Source organism: Ovis canadensis, chromosome 23 (genome assembly GCF_042477335.2).
Source record: "Ovis canadensis isolate MfBH-ARS-UI-01 breed Bighorn chromosome 23, ARS-UI_OviCan_v2, whole genome shotgun sequence".
In the NCBI taxonomy this organism is placed as follows: Eukaryota; Metazoa; Chordata; class Mammalia; order Artiodactyla; family Bovidae; genus Ovis; species Ovis canadensis.
Window position 1 is genome coordinate 60220401 of NC_091267.1, and position 22420 is coordinate 60242820.

Sequence of the window (22420 nt, forward strand, 5' to 3'; positions counted from 1 at the left end):
AAAAAAAACTGCAGTGAGACAGTCTCTCGTTTTGTGGAATTCAAACTGGCACAGCTGTACTGGAAACTAATCTAACACAATGTTATCAAGAGTCCTTACTCTATGATGCAATAATTCTACTCACAAGACTTTGTACAAACAAAAAAACATGAACAAATATAGAATCCTTATTTTAGAATGAATGTAATGAAGGGATAAAATACATTATTCTACCTGCCTGGTTCAGCTGTGCTAAACAAAACAACGTAAGGAGCCTACCACTATCAGGCCATATTGACCCCATTAACCTCAAAACTTCCTTCTAGCTCAACCAACATGTACAAGTATAATCCTATACAAAATGAAAAAAGCATATTAATATATTTAAGAGAGTTTTCAAATGACTTGAAACAGAAAAGCATTTTTCCTAGGATGGACAGGAAAGTGATCTCCCAGCCTAACTATGAAATGTCATTTTCCAAACAATTTATCAACAAATGCAAATACCTCTGTGAATAATTTCATTAGCCAGGAGGAAATTATGCCATTACAGCACAGAAGCCATCAATTGAGGTAAAAATTTGTTGGAGTCACGTGTATCAATGTCTAATAATACAAAATTTATTACATCTTCTGAGCAGTCACCGGTTATTAAACAAAAAGCTAAAATATGTGGCAAACTGTCACTTTAGGAAAAATTTAAGTAAAAAAGATTTATTTCTTGCAAAAACAGTTTTAAAAGCTATGCTGAACAGAAACTAAGTCTCGGTAAAAACAGCAAAAATATCAAAAGGCAGAATTCACAGGCAAGAAATACGATTTGTCTATTCATATACACCCTGAAGCAATTTGAGTTCTCAGCTCTAAGAAGGAAGTTTGATCAACGAATTAAGTTTTATGCCAGATTTGTCATGGTTGCCCGTATTTCTATTTACCTGTACATTTAAGCACTTGGCATTTTAATGCCTTGATTTTATAATATTAACAGCAATTCAGTCGAAGCCTTCTTGCTTTATTTACTCTCTTGTCCAGAAGAAACGGATTTCTCTAACACTTACCTAAACTCGTGGGCTTGATGAGAACATCAAGGACATCATAAAAGGGTAAGGTTTTTAACTGCACATCAGGATGGACAGGAGGGATTGGGGGAGATGGCTGCTGCATCTCAAACGCGGGTTTAGTGTCCTGAAGCAGCACAGAACCAACAGGGGAGGACGGAGAATGAGGCGTAACTGAAGTGGAAGGCAACGCGTGGATTCCAGCCACAGCCAAGTCAGGTTCTACAGGTGAGGAGCTACCATCCAAACTGAAAACCGGTGATTTGATTGCGGATAAATCAGAAAGGCCTTCGAGAGTCCGTGGGTATCGGCGTCTATACAATTCTCGGATTTTAATCTGAACCGCAGGGCTGCAGCCACTCTTCAATAAATGCAACGCCCTCATCAGGAGGTCATGCTTACGTCCACTTTTATTCCGTCCGGCAAAGCCTAGTAACACTTGTAGTTCAGAAACCCTAAAACTAGAAACCATATTCTAAAAGGAAAGAAAGAAAAAAGGACATAAGCCAATAGTCTCAAACATATAAAAACCCTATCTAAAATAAGCTGTAAAATCAGATTTTTCCAACATTCTGTTAATATCAACTGGCATGTGCTAGTATAAGCATTTTCACATATCACTTACAATCGTTAACTGTTTCTACCGCCACCCCCCTCCCCCGCAACTGCATTCACATTATGGTTTTAATTATGTTTTGCTGTTCTCAATTTCGGAAACTGATGGTCTGCTGGTTTCTGTTGACCACTTCACTATCTGACTATGAAATCTATAACCAATGAAAATACTCCTTTTCACAGTGTACCATACACAGTGTAATGTTTATTACAGTATTATCACCAATTAAACAAAAAAATTTAACTTTCTGCAACAATGTACCTCTAAAGTTTCTGATGCTAAGCAGGAAAAATCTATAAAATCAAGACAGAATCCAAATCTGTAATCCAAAATCCAATAAATTTTTCACCCCAACTCCAATATTAAGGGACAACAGGTTTTCCCTGGTGACTCAGATTGTAAAGCCGTCCCTGGGTCAGGAAGATCCCCTGGAGAAGGAAATGACAACCCACTCCAACACTCTTGCCTGGAAAATTCTATGGACGGAGGAGCGTGGGAGGCTACAGTCCACAGTGTCACAAAGAGTCTGACACGACTGAGCAACTTCACTTAATCACTAAGAAAATGAGGATTTTTTTTAATACTAAAAATAAAAATCACATCATCTTTATTCAGCAGTCAAACTCCTAAAATGACTAAAATTCTCATGTGTAAAACAAGAACTCTATGGTGTAAAATGAAGACTATAAATAGCTCTGTTCCACATTTCACCTTGTTGTTTATTCAACAAACCTAGTAAATTCTTCCTATCATTTACTGTGCCATAAACCCATCTACTTATGTCATTTTCAGTCAATTCTGAACTTAGAGGTAAAACACACTTGGGTCAGTTTCACCTGTACCGTACAAGCATCATCTGACCAAGAAGAGGATTAAGACGTGAGCTGTCCAAAAGCCCTTTCCAAAACCGACCAGCCCTCCTCCTCGGCACTGCACACTCTACAGCTGCCTGGGATGCCTATTCAACTTGGTGAGTATGCAGGGGCCATTCTACAGCTGGCAGTGATTCATAATAATCCCTCTGTTTTGCACTTTTAAGTGCCACTGATAGCCCAAGAACAATTGCTAAAACTCTTCTTGGTATTTAAAACAGTTGTTAGGAATACCTGCCAGTTTTCCAAAATGCAAACAAATTTAAATATATCAATGTAATCTGAATGTATATGCTGTATCATAATTCTACTTCAAATACTCTGTCTCCAAATTTCAGACTGTACAAGTCAGAGAATATTACATAGTAACCCCAGCAAACACTTTATACTCGATCAGTGCAATTCAATAGAAATAGGAACCACATATATAATTTGAATCTATCTGGTGACCACATTAAAATACATTTTAAATTTACTTTGATAATATGCTTTATTTAATCCAATATATCAAAAGCATTATTTCAACATGTAAAAAGTGGTTGCAATTTAAACATAATTTTTTTTAAGTGTCAACAAGATCTTTTTTCATACTAAGTTTTCAATACCTGGTGTGTATCTCACACTTGAGTAGATCTCAGTTTGGACTAACCCCACTTCAAGGGCTTAGGGAGCCGCAGGTGGAGGAACCACCACCCTGGACAGCATGGATCTAAATCATACTCTAACAGCAACATGTATCACAAGTACCATGACCATTATATTTTAATTTACTTCATGGGTAAAAGGAAGATTTTATTTATCTTACCCTACCCTTATGCTCTGGCCACCTATGCGAAGAACCGACTCATTGGAGAAGACCCTGATGCTGGGAAAGATTGAAGGAAGGAGGAGAAGGGGACGACAGAGATGAGATGGTTGGATGGCATCACCAAGGCAATGGACATGAGTTTGAGCAGGCTCCGGGAGTTGGTGATGGACAGGGAAGTCTGGCTGCTGCAGTCCATGGGGTCACAAAGAGCTGGACACGACTGAGTGACTGAACTGAACTGATCTCCTATGCTCAGGACAACAAGGATGGAAAACAAGAGAATTTGGGGCCTATCTCATGGCGCACCAAGAGGCACAGGTTCAAGCGTATAAAGACTCTGACAGTGTTTCAGGAAGTTTCCTCCCAAGCAAGAAATGCAATGCCTCTTTTCCAAAGTCCTCAATCTTAAAAAATACTTCAACTGAAATCTGTTTATACTACAGTAGCACAAATAACATTAAATCTAACAAGTGTTAGTTGAACTAGTTGTTAGGAGAACACTAACAACAAAAACAATGAACAATGACAGTCCTACAGATATAAGATATCTGTGATTCTTTATAAAGAAATCAAACTAACTCAGAATTCATGGTGTCTCTTCTTACCCTTATTTTCAGGTAATTCTTCATTTTAAGGAAACTTGTTTTACAGAAATGACAAAATAGACCACAAGGATTCTAAAGCTTGACTCTCAAAAAAGAATTCCTGGGAGGTCTCATAATACCTGTTTTCATTGGGAACTTTATTTGGCAAAGAATGCTAATGTACTTGGTCTAACATCTATTGTAAATACACAAATGAAAAAGAATAAGGAGAAAGAATGCAGAATTACAGTATTGTGAAGCAAAACAAAAATCCCCAGGTTTGGAGAGGGGCAAGGAAACAACAGGAGACAGGGCAGCCTTTGCCCCGCAAAATGTTGCCAAGGTATCGTACTGAAGGCATTTGCTCAAAGACGATGGCTTTGAGAGTCCACCGTGTCCTGTGGAAAACTTCACACCAGCAATCAGTAGCTGAAGGTCCCAGCATCAGAACTCAGGACACTGGCAGTCACACCATCTTTCTGGTAATTTCTAGTTTAAAACAACAACAAAATTCTCCCTTTATTTAGCATTTACTATTAAGATATCCCCTAAGAAGCTTAATCAGTCAACTCCAATGAACATGTGTTTCTTGGCAAACACCACTGGATCCCACCTCAAGTTATGCCTTTAAAAAAAATAAATCTGTCTTCAACAAATTTCAGCAGTCACCAGGTAAGGTGAGCCTGCTATGACTACTACCAAAAATGGGTTTCAGCTACTGCTTTCCACCAACCTCTGATGTCAGTGTTTTTAATAACACTCCTTTTCAAATGGGTTTTATCTAGTCCATCCTGCCTGCTTCCAAGTCTGCCCTCTAATACTTCAGTTACAACTGCTGTGTGTGCTACACAGAAATTTCTCAATCAGTGTTTGTGGACTGACTTTAAGAAAATTCATGAACTATGCCGGCATGACTGATTTTTAAGAAAGATAATCTGATTGCTAAGGAAGAGCTAATTTGATTCAATAAAGCTAATCTAAGTTAACTGACATTCAATTAAGACTCGAAATGTAAAACAAGCTTTTCCATTGTCAAAATTATTAAAAAATTTTAAAGCTGGAACTTTATACAACTGAAACATTACATATAGGAGTGAAGGCAAGTTGACGGTGCTATGGTATGGAGCCCAAAAAAGCACAGAATTTGGCAAAGCTCTAGTGGGTTAGATGTTGTGGTAAAAATCAATACAGCTCTGCAGATTCTCCGCGTGCTATGACATATATTATAGGGAAAGGAGAAGAACTGCTAAGGCAAACTGATGAATCACAATATTAATATCACCTTTCCCAGCTACAGTATTAAGACAATCTACACCTGCATTTATAAGTAGGGATGCATTAAAAAATTCAGATACATCATCAATCCATCAAAGGCATGATTAAGCTGATGCCGTAAGAAAAAATACTACGGCAAATTAGGAAGATGCAATTCCAGAAGTCATAGGAGGCCTCAGTTCCTGGGCCTTACTCCTGTGAGATCATGTAATCCCTATGATTAAATCCCATTTTACTTGAGATATTTGATGTGGATCTCTTCTTTACAACACATTGATCTCCTAACACCTTCTTTTTGTACAAGATTTAAAATAAAGAAGTCAGTTCAAGAAGCAAAAAAGTCGACAACAAACACACCCTAGAAAAGAGTGAAAAATTAAAAGATACAAGAAAACGTGACTTAGAAAGCAAAACGCAAAAAGTCCATAAATTCAGTTTGGAAAAAGGGGAAAGAAAACAAATACCGTCCTAAGAATGAGAAGAGAAACATAAAGACTACAAATACTAAGCAAATTTCTTTAAGAGAACAGCACATGCTGTTATATTCTAACTTAAAGACAAAGTTATTTCCTAGAAAAATATGTTACTCAATCTGATTCAAGGAGTATTATCTTTGTCCTGCTCTACTTCCAAAATTATCTGCCCAGAAAAGATAGCTTAGTAAATAAAATCCTCTACCTCCTCAAGGGAAAAATGGAATTTTGTTCCTTAAACTATTCAAGAGCTTAAGAGTCAGAAAATCAAATACATGCTAGCAAAACAAACATGGAAAAGACTATTGAACACAAAACACAAACTTTTAAAATATTACTGTATTTCAAACGTCTGCAGGTGAGTCCACTCATCCAACCAAAATTTCAGAGAAAAGCCTGAACAGGGACCCAGTGTACCACCTATTCTGTCATTTCCCAAAAAAGCCTCAAAGTACCCAAATATAATTTAATCTAGGAAAATAAAAACGGTTTAAGATAAATTCAATAAATTACTTGGTTAAAATGATTTCTGTTCTTATAGTCACATACTGAAATATTTACAGATAAAACTTCTATAAAGTACACTGAATTTCTGTTAAAATCATTTGGGGAGAGTAGATGAGGACATGCACGATTGCTTTTGGCAGGGAAGCTATGACAAACCTAGACAGTGTGTTGAAAATCAGAGACATCACACTGCCTATAGTTAAGGCTCTGGTCTTCCCAGTGGTCAAATACAGTGGTGAGAGCTGGAGCGTAAAGAAGGCAGAGCACCAAAGAATTGATGTCTTCGAACTGTGGTGCTGGAGAAGACACCTGAGAGTCCCTTGGACAGCAAGGAGATCAAACCAGTTAATCTTAAAGAAAAGCAACCCTGAATATTCATTGGAAGGACTGATGCTGAAAGTTCCAGTATTTTGGTCACTTGACATGAACAGCCGACTCACTGGAAAAGTCTCTGATGCTGGGAAAGACTGAGGGCAGAAGAGGGGGTCAGAGGATCAGATAGCTGAGTGACATCACCAATGCAATGGACATGAACTTGGGCAAACTCCGGGTGATAGTGAGGGACAGGGAGGCCTGGCATGCTGCAGTCCACGAGGTCACAGACAAACACAACTGGGCAACATGAAAAAAGACCCGAGTTGGTAATTGCAAGGTATGGGATACACAGAGAACTCTCTACCTTTGTCACCTAGAAAGTTTCCATAGTAAAAAGTTTGCTTGACAAGGGCAAACTGGTTGTGGGGCATATGGCACTATATATTCAAGTTTTCTATTAATCTGAAAGTATTCTATATTCAATTAGACAAAAAAAAAAAAGTCATTTGTTTGAAGCTAGGATAAAGACACTGTGATCTAAATACCATTTCCCACCAAGAAAAAAAAAAAAAGCTCAGACTCCTTGAGGAAATGTCTAACTGCAAGTCTGAAAATGCAAAGACATGCCTAGAATATCCTATGCAGAAAACAAATCATCAAAGATTACCGAAATCTTGTCAGAAGGACACAGAAAACAACTCGGCAGCCCAGGACAAGCTGACATGAGCAGCAAAAAGTCTAACACTGCATCAGATTCAAACATCAAATATATGAAAAATCATTTGTACGTAACGATACTTAAAAAAAAACTCACTGATCTCCTTTAGAAAACATTGGGAAACCAACTCATTAGTATTCTGAAAATGGATAAGGTAGGAAGAAAAACAATACAAAAAGATTTACTGGTTCAAAAAAATGCATGTGATTAGCTAGCTAAATGCTATTAGGTTGATACAAAAGTAAATGTGGTTTGGACTATGAATTTTAAAATCATTATAACTAGGTTCAAACACATCTTTATTAATCAAAATAGGAATTGTTACAACCAACACATTTTGTCTACGAGAAATGTTTGTTTATTCTTATAGCAAAAAAATCCCTGCTTCAGAATTGGACCATCTCTTGGACCATTTTCTGCCTCCTGCTGGTTGTGGAAACATTTTGCCTGCAAAAAGTGGTCGAGATGCTTGAAGAAGTGATAGTTGATTGGCGAGAGGTCAAGTGAATACGGTGAATGAGGCAAAACTTGGTCCCCAATTCATTCACCTTCTGAAGTGTGGGTTGTGCACTGCCATGGAGAAGGACTGGGCCCAATCTGCTGACCAATGTCGGCTGCAGGAGCTGCAGTTTTCGGCACATCTCAACAATCTGCTGAGCACACTTCTCAGATGATATGGTTTCACTGGGATTCAGAAAGCTGTAGAGGATCAGACTGGCAGCAGACCACCAGACAGTGACCAGGATCTTTTTTTGGTACAAGTTTGGCTTCAGGGAGTGCTTTGGGAGTTTCTTCTTAGCCCAACCACTGAGCTGGACATCACCAGTTGTCGTACAAAATCCACTTTCCGTTGCACATCACAGTCCAATCAAGAAATGGTTCATTGTTGTTGAGCAGAATAAGAGAAGATGTCACTTCAAAATGATGACTTTTTTTGATTTCTGGTCAGCCCACGAGGCACCCACTTAATGCGCTTTTTCACCTTTCCTCGGCAACTTCTTGCGCAGTTCTGAGAGGATCGGCTTCGAGGACTGCTCTCAGTCGGTCACTGTCAACTTCTAATGGCCAGCCACTGCACTCCTCAACTTCAAGGCTCTCGTTTCCTTTGCAAAACTTGCGGAATCATCATTGCATCATACGTTCGCTAGCAGTTCCTGGGTCAAATGCACTGTTGATGCTGTGAGTTGTCTCCACTGCTTTACAACCCACCCTTATGGCAGAAAGCAAACAGAAACTAAAGAGCCTCTTAATAAAGGCGAAAGAGGAGACTGAAAAAGCTGGCTTAAGACTCAACATTAAAAACACTAAGATCATGGCATCCAGTCCCATCAACCACTTCATGGCAAATAGATGGGGAAACAATGGAAACAGTGACAGACTTTATTTTCCTGAACTCCAAAGTCACTATGGATGGTGACTGCAGCCACGAAATTAAAAGAAGCATACTCCTTGGAAGAAAAGCTATGACAAACCTAGACAGCATATTAAAAAACAGATACATCACTCTGTCAACAAAGGTCCGTATAGTTAAAGCTGTGGTTTGAATATATGGTTTGACATGACTACTAGTCATGTACAGATGTTGAGAGCTGGACCATAAAGCTAGTTAAGCCCTGAAGAATTGATGCTTTCAAACTATGGTACTGGAGAAGACTTTTGAGAGTCCCTTGGACAGCAAGGAGGTCAAACCAATCAATCCTAAAGGAAATCAACCGTGACTATTCACTGGAAGGACAGATGCTGAAGCTCCAATATTTGGGCCACCTGATGCAAACAGCAGGCTGATTGGAAAAGACCGTGATGCTGGGAAAGATTAAAGGCAGGAGGAAAGGCAGTGACAGAGGATGAGCTGGTTGGATGGCAACTGACTCAAAGGACATGAGTTTGAGCAAACTCCAGGAGATGGCGAAGAACAGGGAAGCCTGGTGGGCTGCAGTCCATGGAGATTGCAAAAAGTCAGACATGACTGAGCAACTGAACAAAAAAAACTAGATAAAAACAGAAAATGCTGAAAAGATGTCAATTCCCCTCAACTTCAGTTATAAATATAGTAAAACTCCAGCAAATTTTGACAGATCAAACTTACAATGAAGAATTAAATAAAATACAAATATGGCATGTGGTGACGAATACTATGGACAAAAACAGAGGGAAAAGGAAATGAAGTGAAGAGGTAGAGAATTTGCCATTTTAAAGGAAGAAGATTTGCCTGAGAAAGTGACTGAACAAGTAATAAAGGAACCAATGGATATCAGATGAAAAGCATTTCAAGGCACAGAACACAGCGGATGCCAAAATCCTGAGAAAAGCGTGGCTAACACATTGAACAGAAAGTAAACGCCCATCACGGCTGAACCAGAGTAATCTAAAGGAATGAGTATTATGAGAGCAGAATAAGGAGCAAGAAACTGACAAACGCGCGGAGGGAGGGAAATAACCTAAACAAACATTTACTGGATAAAATTATAATTTGAAATTTGTGAGGCTAAGAAAAGACAAAAGTGCTGGGCAAGATGGCATGCCGGAAAGTTGGTAGAGGTGGTAAGCAGTTTAAAGCATTCCACAGCAAAGAAAGAAAAATACAGTGATTTTAGATTTATATCTAAAGTTTCAAGAGAAAATTAATTAAGCTCCAAGAATTTGTGACAAGGCAAAAAAAAATGTATTTCACAACTAATAAAATGGAGAAACATGAAAAAGAAGAAAAAAAAAGACAGCAAGAAAACAGATGAGGAAACAAAATGCAGAAAAAGAAAGATGCTCAAACTGAAGGTGTAGAAATAAATACAAACATATCAATAATCCCAGCAAATGAAAACCTTTCCAATTAAAATAGCCAGTAGGGGATATCACTACAGAAATCACAGCATCAAAAATATGGGAATACTAAGAACTCTACACACATGAATTTGTCAACTGAGTTGAAATGGATCAATTCCTTGAAAAATACAAACTACCAAAATTCACCCAATATGAAATAGATAATTCGAATACTCCAATTAGGAAATTTAGCTCTTAATTAAAAAAAACATTACCACACCCAGATCATTTTACCAGAGAATTCTACTCAACATTTAAATAAGAATCAGTACCAATTCTACATAATTTCTTCTGAAAAACAGAATATCAGAGATTCCCAAATTTATTTTATGAAGCTAGTAATAGCCTGACACCAAAACCAAACAAAATCAATACAAAAAATGAAAGTAAATCTAACACCCTTCACAACTTATAGACGCTAAAATCTTCAAGTATTAGCAAACAGACTTCGGCAATATATAAAAAGAATACTAAGACCAAGTGAAGTGTTTATTCCAGGAATATAAGGTCAGCTCAATGTCTGAAATCATTGAAGTACACCATACTAACAGCTTAAGTAAAATCACATGATTATACATATATGTGTATGTGTGTCTGTGTGTATCAATGAAGAAAAAGGCATGTGACAAATTCAACAACCACTCATGATACAAACTCTCAGAAAAAAAGGAATACAGGAGCACCACCTCACCTTGACAAAAAGCACCTACAAAAAAAACTATACCTCATGGTGAAAAAAATGAATGCTTCTCCCTAAGACTGGGAATGAGGCAAGATGTGCTGGAAGTTCTAGCTAGTGGAATGAGACAACGAAAGGAAAGACATAGCGATTGAAAGAAAAACAACTGCCTGTACTGGCAGATCCCAAGGAGTCTGCAAAACAACTACTAGAATTAATAACTGGGGATTTCTCTCATGGTTCCAGTGGTTAAGAATCCAGCCTACAATGCAGGGGACACGGGTTTGATACCTGGTCAGGGAACTAAGATCCCACATGACATGGAGCAACCAGGCCCAGATGTTACAACTGCTGAGCCCACATGTGCTTCAACTAGAGGGTCTGTGCACCACTGCGGAAGATCCCGAGTGCCGCTGCGAAGACTTGACACAACCAAACAAATAAATAATAAAAAAGTTTCTTAACTATTAAAAGAGAGAGAGAGAGAATTAATAATTCAGTCCAGCAAGGTCACAGGATACAAAAGCCAACACACAAATACAATCACATCTCTATATACTAACACAGAACATGTGGAAACAAGTAAAACACACAATATTATTTATAATCACTCCAAAGAAAATGAAAATGTGTAGAGTCGAAAATAAAACACATACAGGTGTTGTATGCTGTAAACTACAGAAACTAATGAAAGAAGTCTAAAAAGTGCTAAATAAACGGATCCCTTGTGCACTGGAACAAGGAACAAAGCAACAAAACCGATTTCCCTATGTCAAGACACAGACTTAAGACAATTCCTACCCGAGTCTCACCAAGGCATTTTATAGAGATACATGAGGTTATTCTAAAATCTATATGGAAAGGCAAAGGAACTAGAGATTAAGGGGATGGAGAGGAAATAGGTGTGGCTGTAAGAACAATAATATGAGGGATGCTTGTGGTGATGGAAATGGTCTGTACCTTGTGTCAATGTCAACACCCTGACTGTGATATTGTACTACAGTTTTGCAAGACATTATCAACGCGGTACCTGGATAAAGAGGACACAGATGTCTCTGTTGCCTCTGTATTCTTTCTGATAACTGTCAGTGAATTAACAATTATCTTAATAAAAAATTTAATTATAAAGTTAAAAGACCAACATAATTAGAGCAGATTAATTTTTTAATTCAATACCATGACATTCATAAGCGATAAAACTAAAATAAAAGAACACAAAAATGTAGGAGGAGGAGAAATTTTAAAAATCAGGCAGAACCAGCTTGCCTAAACATAAATAAATAAATAATAGGTATGTTAATATCAAACAACAGTATGTAATAAAGAGGAACTACAAAGAGTAAGTTTCAATTCAATAGCAATATGATAAATTCAAATTCTCATGTACTAGTAACAATTTTAAAATGTCTTTTAAAAAGCTGATATAAACTACAAAGAAAATTGAAAAAATAATTCTAGCAGAACATGTACTCTTAAAAAACAAAGATATAAGATTCTAACAACAGAATTAACAAGTCTAATACTAGACACATATAAAATTTTTCACCAACAACTAGAAAATGCCCTCTTTTCAAATACAATAAAAATCTCTAAATACAGTAAGTCTCAACAGATTTCCAAGGACTGTATCCACATAGATCACGCTGCCTAGCCACAAGACAATAACAAATCAATAACCAAATTAACTAAAAGAATGCCAGCATGTTTAGAAATAAAACTTTTAAAATATTTTTATTTATTTATTTGCACCAAGTCTTAGCTGCAGGACATGGGATCTTTACTTGTGGCATGCAGGATCTAGTTACCTGACCAGGGAGAGACCCAGGGCCCTCTGCATTGGGAGCTTGGAGTCTTAGCCACAGGACCACCAGGGAAGTCCTCTGGAAATAAAACTTTTAAAGAACTCATAAATTAAGAATTCATCCCTTGTGTGATTCATGGAAAGCAAACACATAGCTATTCATGATCTTAAATGTCTATTAAAATGCTGAAAATTAATAAGCCAAGTCACCCAACGTAACAAATTAGAAAAATAGAAATAAACCCAAAGGAAGTATAAAGAAAAGAAACAGAAATAAAGAACAGAAATTAAATAGGGAAAGGATACGTTAAAGAGCATATAAAAGACAGAAACTTGATTATTCGAAAAGGTTTTTTTGGAAAAAAAAAAAATTGGCATTTTAGCTTTTAAAACCAATCAAGAAAAAGGCAGCACTAAAAAAAAGATTAAAAGGACATTAACTACAAAATAAGAAACTAACAATTTATTGCCACAAACTCAAGAATGTGGATGAAATGGACAACTTTCTATTAAAGTATAACCTACCAAAATCAGTTTGAAAATTGAAAATACGAGCAATTCTGTAACCAAAGCAATTGAATCAGTGATTAAGATGTGTCCCAATTCTACAAGGAAGTTCTACCAAACACTCAAGAAACAAATCTTTCTAATCTCACATAAACTCCTCCAGAAGAGGAAAAGTATGTATACTTTCTTAATTATAAGGAAGTATTACTCATTATTAAAGCCAAAATCGTACATTAACTATATTCAAACTGAGACCAATAATGGAAAAAAGGGACAGACCAGGGTTGACTTAATATTCGAAACACAAGTTTGGTTTAAATATTAGAAAACAAATCAGTGTATTTCATCACGTTAATAGGTTAACAAAAAAAAAATCATACGACCCTCTCCAAAGAGGCAGAAAAAGTTTTTGATAAAATTCAACATCCATTCATTTTTCTTTTCAATTAGCAAACTAGCAATAGAAAGAAACATCCTTAACCTGAAAAAGATTATCTACAATAAACCTACAGCAAGCATCATACTTAACTGTGAAACTCTGAAAGCATTCCCTTTAAAATCAGGAACAAGATCAGGATGCCCCCATCATCGCTTCTATTCAACATTGTACTGGAGATCCTAGCCAGCACATTAAGACAAGAAAAAGAAAGAAAAAACAAAAAAAAGCATAAGAATTGGAAAGGAGGAAACAAAGAGGTCATTATTCACAGATCTGTCTATGCAAAAAATCCAAAAGAATTCTATATACAATTTATCACAATTAGAACAATACCAAGTCCATTATACAAAGTCAAACTGTACTTCTTTACACCAGCAAGGTAGAAAATATAATTTTTAAAGATACCGTTACTGATTTAACAGATAAATACGGTACCTAGAAAATCTAACAAGATACTTGCAATCGTTTTTTGAAACTATTAGAAGAAAATTGTAAAAACTTTATTGAATGAGTTTGTAAAAGACTTAAGTGAATGAATATTGCCATGTTCATGCTTAAGGAACAATAACAAAATGTCAGTTCCCTTCAAATTGGTTTACAAATTCAATGCATTTCCCATCAAAATCCTAACAGCTGCGCATGTATCTACAGAACTTTAAAAACTGATCCTAAAATTATATGGAGGAGCAAACCACCAAGAAGTTCCTTGAGGAGCTACGAGGCAGGACTGGCCTACTTCTGTGTCCCTCAATGACTGACTAGATGGTTTCACACCAACTCTATGAAAACTTTAAAACGGAATATAATTTAAGAAGAAAAAAAGTGTTGGAAGGCAAGAAGCACAACAAAGGCAGTAAGAACCTGGAAGGCCAAGATTGTGGAAAGAAGGGAAGCCTAGAATATGGAATCTAATATTTGATGCCTCTTTTCCCCTGGAGACACCTGCCAAAGGAAAGGGGGCAATGGAGAAGTTAAGAAATCAAACAGAGCTTTGAATATACTCATAGGGCTGGGAAAACTGAGAAGATATTTGCAAAATACAACATACAAGCCCTGGTATCTGGGATACATTAATAAACTCCTACAAATTGGTATGAAAAAGACAGATGGCCCAATACGAAAATGGAAAAAGACTTAGCAAGCTACCTCACAAAAGACCAGTAAGTATATTAAAAAGGGCTTAACACCGTTAATCATTACGGAATTCAAATGAAAACCACTGAACATCCACCAAAATGTCTAAAATTAAAAGGATGGATGAGAAAGGACAAGAAGCAACTGGAACTCTTTTGCTAGCGGAAGGGCATTAACAAAAAGCTACAACTACATACAACAATATGGATGAATCTCGCAAACAAAACTGAGAAGAAAAAATCAGACAGAAAAAATATACATTATATAGGCCCATTTAAATAAGATTCAAAAAACAGGCTAAACTAGTGTAAGATGTTAAAGTCTGGCCAGTAGGTATCTCTGAGGAGGAGGAGGTTAGTCACTGGGAAAGGACTCAGGGAATGGATGCCAGTCATGTTCTGTTTCTTGCTGTGCTCTCATGATCTGCTTACTTACATATGCCCTATAGCAGTAGAAGTTTGTTTTTATGGGAGCTGTTAAAAAGTTACAGTAATTAAAACTATGTGTTGGTGTTGTCAGACTAAGAAACTAGTCTAGAAACTATAGATAGATTCACTCGTGGAACTGCTACAATCAGGAGGAAATGTTTTTTAAAAACTGAGCCATCAAAGGGAATGAATTTGAGTCAGCTGAACTGATGTGGATGAACCTTGGGCCTATTATACAGAATGAAGAAAGTCAGAAGGAGAAAAACAAATACTGTAAATCAATGCATATATACGGGACCTAGAAAAAACAGTACTGATGAACCTAGCTGCAGGGCAGAAGCAGAGACACAGACGTACAGAACAGACTTGTGGACACAGTCTGGAAAAGGGAGGGTCTGATGAACTGAGAGCACTGAAAAATACATGTCACCAATGTAGACAATGGACTGTGGACACAGCAGAGGAAGGAGGGGGTGCGACAGACACAGAGCGCGGCACTGAAACACACACACTCAGTTCAGCTCAGTCGTGTCCGACTCTGCAACCCCATGAACTGCAGCACGCCAGGCCTCCATGTGTAAAACAGATAACTTGTAGGAAGTTGCTTAAAACAAGCAACTCAATCCTGTGTCTGTGACAACTTAGAGGGGTGGGATGGGGACAGGAGGGAGGTTGGAGAGGGAGGGAATAAATGCGGACCCACAGCCGATTCATATCACTGTACAGCAGAAACTAACACAACACTGTAGACCAACTACACCCCAATAAGAATAGAGATATTTTTAAAAACCTAATACAAACATGGGCTAAAGACACGAACAGAATCTCAGATGAGGGAAGAACATGTTAATCAGCACAGTAAAAGATGCTCAAACTCAACAGCAAAAATCAAAAAACTGAAAACTAAAAGGTGATATTTTATACTCCCCAGGAAAAACTTCTAAGTGTGATAAAAGTGCTAAATAACGAAAACCTCTACATTACTGGAGGGACCAAATACTGATACAATCCTCTTTAGAAAATAACCTAGCATTATCCAGTATTGTTGAAGATGTGAGTATCTTTAATTCCCAGCAATGCAATGCTACTCCTAGAATTTCTACAGTAAAACATATTGTATTAAATATTCACATTAAATGAGATCGATAAAGATTACAAATAGCATCGTATCAATGTAAGTTAACTTTGTTCACAAATTAAGTTACGCACGTGTGTGTGTGTGTGTGCGCGCGCGCACGCGAGCATTTTCAGAGCTTTTTGGATTTCAGACATATAGAAAAGAGATTTAGGCGCCTCTGTAGGGGGGGGGGGGGGGAAGGAAATTTTTCCAACAAAAATCAATAAACTAATATTTACATTTATACAATGGAAACTCAAAAACAATGATAAACCAAAACATCCCAAATACATACAGCATTATTCAATTTGTATAAAATTTTAAAACACACACACAAATTACAAAAAATTCCACATATAAAATTTGTGATTTATATATATATATAATTTTATATCTGTATAATGTGGATGTAATCAGAGAAAGGCACCCTGCTGGTCTAATGAACTACTTCTTAACTAGGATGGTGTTCACATGAATGTTTATTTACCCATACCTTACCTGGTGTAAGACTTTCCCTGGTTGCTCACGGTAGTGTCTGCCTGCAATGCAGGAGACCCGGGTTCGATCCCTGGGTTGGAAGATCCCCCGGAGAAGGAAAAGGAAATGGCAACCCACTCCAGTACTCTTGTCTGGTAAATCCCATGGACGGAGGAGCCTGGCAGGCTACAGTCCGTGATGTCGCAAAGAGTCGGATACGACTGAGCAACTTCATTCATTCACTCATTCCCTGGTATAAACAATCTTTTGAATCTATTAAATAACTTAAATATATAAGTTTATTAATTAGCATGATACACACCAAAACATATATCACTAATGAAAGTGAAGTCACTCAGTTGTGTCCGACTCTTTGCGGCCCCATGGACTGTAGCCTACCAGGCTCCTCCATCCATGGGATTTTCCAGGCAAGAGTACTGGAGTGGGGTGCCATTGCCTTCTCCGGGAGATCTTCCCAACCCAGGGATTGAACCTGGGTCTCCCACATTGTAGGCAGATGCTTTACCATCTGAGCCACCAGAGAATTCCCCATTATCAATTCAGAAAACAATAAAGAGGACTTTTTTAAAGGAATTAGTATCCCAAGAGAGTTCAAGATATTTTCCCCCCATAAATCAAGGACAGGTTGCTATTTAAAAAGGGGGGAGAGCAGAAAGAAAAACAGGATAAAGCTCTTCTAAATCAAAAATGTAATCACTAAAATAAATTTTATGGGTGAGTTCTAAGACAAGTCAAGGAAATCTTCCAGAATGTAAACAAATAAAACATCAACTTAGAAAATCTAGCATTTACCTGTCGAGAGTCTCAGAGAAAAGAGGAAAGAAATTATCAAAAAAAAACACAAAAAATAATTCCCCAGACCTGAAGAGCCTCACTTACCATTGAAAAGGTTCCACCAGAAGGAATGAAAAAAGCCCACAACTAGACACAGTTCACAGGCCAAAGATAAGGAGATAACCATAAAGATTGTAAACAGGTTTCCACAAAAAGATAACCATCAGATTTGCAACAGATCTCATCAGCAATACTGGGTGTTTTAAATTCCAAAAGCAAAGCTTTCAAAATTCAGAAGGAAAAACTGTATTACCAACTTACAATTCTGTATCTAAATTTTCCACTAGGAACAAAAGCAAGTCATTTTTTAAATGTTCAGGAAATCAGAAAGTTTATCACCAGCATATCCTTTCTAAAACAACTGCTTGGGTCGGGAGCAGGGATTGGGATACTGGGATTAGCAGTATATACAGCACGGACAAACAATTAGGTCCTACTGTACAGCATGGGGAACTATATTCAATATCCTCTGATAAACCCGAATGGAAAAGAACATGAAAATACAAACAGGTAACTGAATCACTTGCTGTAAAGCAGAAGCTACCACATTAGAAACCAACTATACTTCAATAAAATTTAAAAAATAAAACAACTATTCAAGATTATATTCCAGCAAAATCAAAAAGGAGTTTAAAAAAGAGAAAGACATGAGATCCAATCAACAAACCAAACCCAGGAGTGCAATGTAATCTCAGGATAACATGTATAGCAGATCTAGAAAACAAACTGCCCAAATTATAGAAGGCTGAGAGCTCCAGAAAACCCATCTTCAAGAAAAGTTCAATGGTTACAGGATGAAAACACGTTGCAATATTAAAGTTTTAATAATGATGTCCAGGGGCTATCCACAATCAAGCAGGGCGTTGCAATATTACTCATTTAAGGAGCCCGGGTTTAACAACACAGAAGCTCCACACTACTTGGTTCTGCAGTAACTACTTACTTATATCCGTACACAAGTCACAAAGGCTGGTTATTAGTACTCAATTTGTAGAATCTTTCTGTAGAAGCACAGAGAAGTTTAGAAAAGTTATAAGCCATAATATAAAAGTTACAAATCTTGACAACGTAATAGAAAATGAAGGCTAGAATGGGAAAGAAGGGTAGTTGTTGGACAGTCACACAGTCATGCCCAACTCTTTGTCACCCCATAGACTGCAGCACGCGAGGCTTCCCTGTCCTTCACCATCTCCCAGAGCTGGCTCAAGCTCATGTCTATTGAGTCAGTGATGCCATCCAACCACCTTATCCTCTATAGTCCCCTTCTCCTCCCACCTTCAATCTTTCCCAGCATCAGGGTCTTTTCTAATGAGTCGGTTCTTCACATCAGGTTGCCAAAGTATTGGAGCATCAACATCAGTCCTTCCAATGAACACTCAGGACTGATCTCCCCTACGATGGACTGGTTGGATCTCCTTGCAGTCCAAAGGACTCTCAAGAGTCTTCTCCAACATCACAGTTCGAAAGCATCAATTCTTCAGCGATCAGCCTTCTTTATTTATGGTCCAACGCTCACATCCACGCATGACAAGAAAGGTGGAAACAGAGAAAACAAAAGGAAAACAGTGGGTGCTAAATCCTCTCTAAGACTGGAAATGAAAGAATGTCTAAAACTGATTGGTCAAAAAACAGAAATCTGGGACTTCCCTGGTGGTCCAGTCGTTAAGAACCCTCCATCCAACGCAGGGGACACCAGTTCAATCCCTGGTCCAGGAAGTTCCCATACAACTAAGCCTGAATGCCACAACTCCTGAGCCCACATGTTGTTACTACTGAAGCCCATGCTCTAGAGTGTGTGATCCACAAGAAACCACTGCAATGAGAAGAGCAGGCACTGCAACATGAGTAGCCCCACTCCCTGCAAGGAGAGAAAGCTCGTGCATGGCAATGAGGACCCAGCTTAGCCAAAAACAGTAACAATAATAAAGCAATAATGCAATTAAAGAAATGCAAACTTCATTAGCATGATTACAATTAGCTTTTTAAAAAGCAAAGAACAAAGGAAACAGAAATGTAACTATTATGAAAAGTTTAAAATAATCAATGGCATTAGGAACAAAGCTGTACCTCCTAGAAATCCAAGTGCTGGGGAAGGTAGAAAATACAATGACCTGAATTCTTATCTACTAGGGAGTCAAGCAACAGATACTGTTCAGAGTTGGAAGAAAGTCAAGACACAGGAAGATATGCTTTATTTTTGACTTTTGGAATTAACTTAAAAAAAAACAACAACTAAAGAGAACCCTCATTAAAGGCAGTAACGTAAGCATTTAAGAAAGAAATTTTTTAACAAACGTTTTCTGTCCTTTCATTTAAAAAAATAAATAAATTTTAAAATATTAAACCATTTCCAATTGGGGGGAAAAAGTCAAATAACGTCTAAGGTCATACCGATGAAATCCATGCAACCTCAATCAAAAAAAAAAAAGCTCTTAATCTAGACCTGCTTTTTACTGACTTGTATGAATAATCATATGGAGAGCTCTGAATGTCTATGTTAAGTTTATGCTGTTCTCTGAAGTCACACATTTAAAGAAAAACCTTTGTTTCAAAAAATCTAGGCAAACTGGCATGCCACTAGTGGATTTAAAACGAACATTCATATAGGATAGTTTAGACTACGACACCAATTGATTTCATATCACATTTACTTCAATTGTGAATTTCTTAAATTCAGATTCCTGAATAAAAAGTCTAGCTATCAAGACAACTCAATAGGGAAAGAATTTTCAACAAATCATCCTGGGAAAACTGGATATCCATGTGCAAAGGAAATTTTATCTCCACACCATAAACAAAAATTACCTCAAAATGGATAAACAATCTAAATGTAAAGATTAAAACTATAAACTCTAGATGAAAACAGGAATAAATCTTTGTCACTCCATAAGGCAATGGTTTCTTAGATTTGACATCAAAAGCATAAGCAACAAAGAAAAAACAGATAAAATTCAAAACATTTGTGCTTCAAAGTACATATCAAAGAAAATGAAATACAGTACACAAAAAGAAAAAAGATACTTGAAAACCATGTATCTGACAAAGAACTTATACCTCAAATGTATGAAGAATATAAACAATAATAAAAAAATCAAATAACCCAATTTAAAAAATGGGCAAACGGCTTGGATAGACATTATTCCAAAGAAGATATACAGATAGCCAATAAGCACATGAAAACACGCTCAACATCGAGTCACCAAGAAAATGTGAACCAAAACCACAAGATACCACTTCACATCCATGAGGTCAAGTATGTGGAGAAATCATAACACATGCATTTCTGGTAGGAATGAAAAATGGTGTAGCAGTTGGAAAAAGAGTTGGACAGTTTCTTAAGAACTTAAGAGTTACCACATGACCCAGCAATTACATTCCTAGGTGTCTATCCAAAAAAATCAAAAACATTATGTCCACACAGGACTTATACACTTAGAGATGAACGCTCACACTAATCTAAATGTGGCAATCACCCAAATGTACATAAACTCATTAAAGAATAAACAAAATGTGGTATATTTCATACAGTGGAGTATCATTCAACCATAAGAAAGAAAGAAGTACTGATACATGCTACAATAACAAACCTGGGAAGATTATATGTTAAGTCAAAGAAATTACATGATTCTTTCCAAGAAAGGCCACACGTGACATTGTGTTACTAGGAAATGTTCAGAATAGGCCAATCCATAGAGCCGAAGTAGACCAGGAGACGCTGAGGGCTGGGAGAGAGGACACAGGAAGGGACTGGCAGTGGCGTGGGCTTCTTGGGGGATGAAAGTGTCCTGGAACGCAACAGTGGTGATGGCTGCACAGCTGACCACAACCACTAACAGGCTGAATTTTATGGTGTGACAATTATATTGCAAGAAAATAATTTTTTAAATAGCTAGGATCCAATTCAGAAAAACTAGGCATAAATGTTGACAAAAGACAAACATCTGGAGGATCTAATAGTTAGAAAAATGTCACCTTTATCAGAATAATATTCATGTACACCAGAGAGATGGTGCTGACCTAAGGAGCACACACACACACAAAGGTCAACTACAGCTAAGAATAGCTTGGTTCACTATGAAAAATTATCTATTTCACTTTAAATTAAATATTTGGTTTTGAATCTGCTTAAATTGCCATGATCTCAAATGGAAGCCCTCCTGGAACCTGAGCTGCGTCCACTAATATCCACTGTGAGTTACATGGTGCATTCTGTTACATCTACTGTATGTATTAGTCTACTTCTTGGCCCAATAGATGGGAACTTGGAAGGATGAGGACCTCTAACCTCAACACCCTCCTTCCCAACTAACTTCCCATTCTCCCTCTGTATCCCAACAGCAACCAAAAGTACCAGGATGGCAAATAAGGAACCGAACACTCAAGTCTTTTAGGCAGAAAATCTTCTGTTATAGAATTACTTAAGCCTCTGAGTAGATCTTCTGTATCTGGTGTTCAGTTCAGTTGCTCAGTGGTGTCCGACTCTTTGCGACCCCATGAATCATAGCACGCCAGGCCTCCCTGTCCATCACCAACTCCCAGAGTTCACTCAGACTCACGTCCCTCAAGTCGGTGATGCCATCCAGCCTTCTCATCCTCGGTCGTCCCCTTCCCCTCCTGCCCCCAATCCTTCCCAGCGTCAGAGTCTTTTCCAATGAGTCAACTCTTCGCATGAGGTGGCCAAAGTACTGCAGTTTCAGATTCAACATCATTCCCTCCAAAGAAATCCCAGGGCATATCTCCTTTAGGATGGACTGGTTGGATCTCCTTGCAGTCCAAAAGACTCTCAAGAGTCTTCTCCAACACCACAGTTAGGGTGGCAAAAAAGTAGCTCCAGTTTTGGACCATGAATTTTAAGTCATTGTAACTAGGCTCAAATACATCTTTATTAATCAAAACAGGAATAGTCACAATCAACAATCAATTCCTGCCAATGAGAAATAAATTTCTTTATTCCTGCA

General features: G+C 37.6%; 1 protein-coding gene across 25 annotated transcripts in view; it reads right to left on the bottom strand.

Annotated features, from left to right (window-relative positions):
* The window catches only part of PIAS2 (protein inhibitor of activated STAT 2), a 133207-nt gene that overhangs the window by 101161 nt on the left and 9626 nt on the right, over positions 1-22420 (bottom strand). For 16 of the 25 annotated variants that reach the window (XR_011252300.1, XR_011252301.1, XR_011252299.1 and 13 more), the window contains exon 2: positions 1038-1512. Coding sequence is in view for 15 of the 25 variants with exons in the window: in XM_069568484.1 (XP_069424585.1) it covers positions 1038-1512 (475 nt within the window). In the remaining 10 variants the exon portion in view is untranslated. Of the gene's footprint in view, positions 1-1037; positions 1513-10995; positions 11169-12509; positions 13631-22420 lie in introns of those variants that run through there. The other 9 variants (XR_011252303.1, XM_069568479.1, XM_069568472.1 and 6 more) reach the window with 5 other exon arrangements.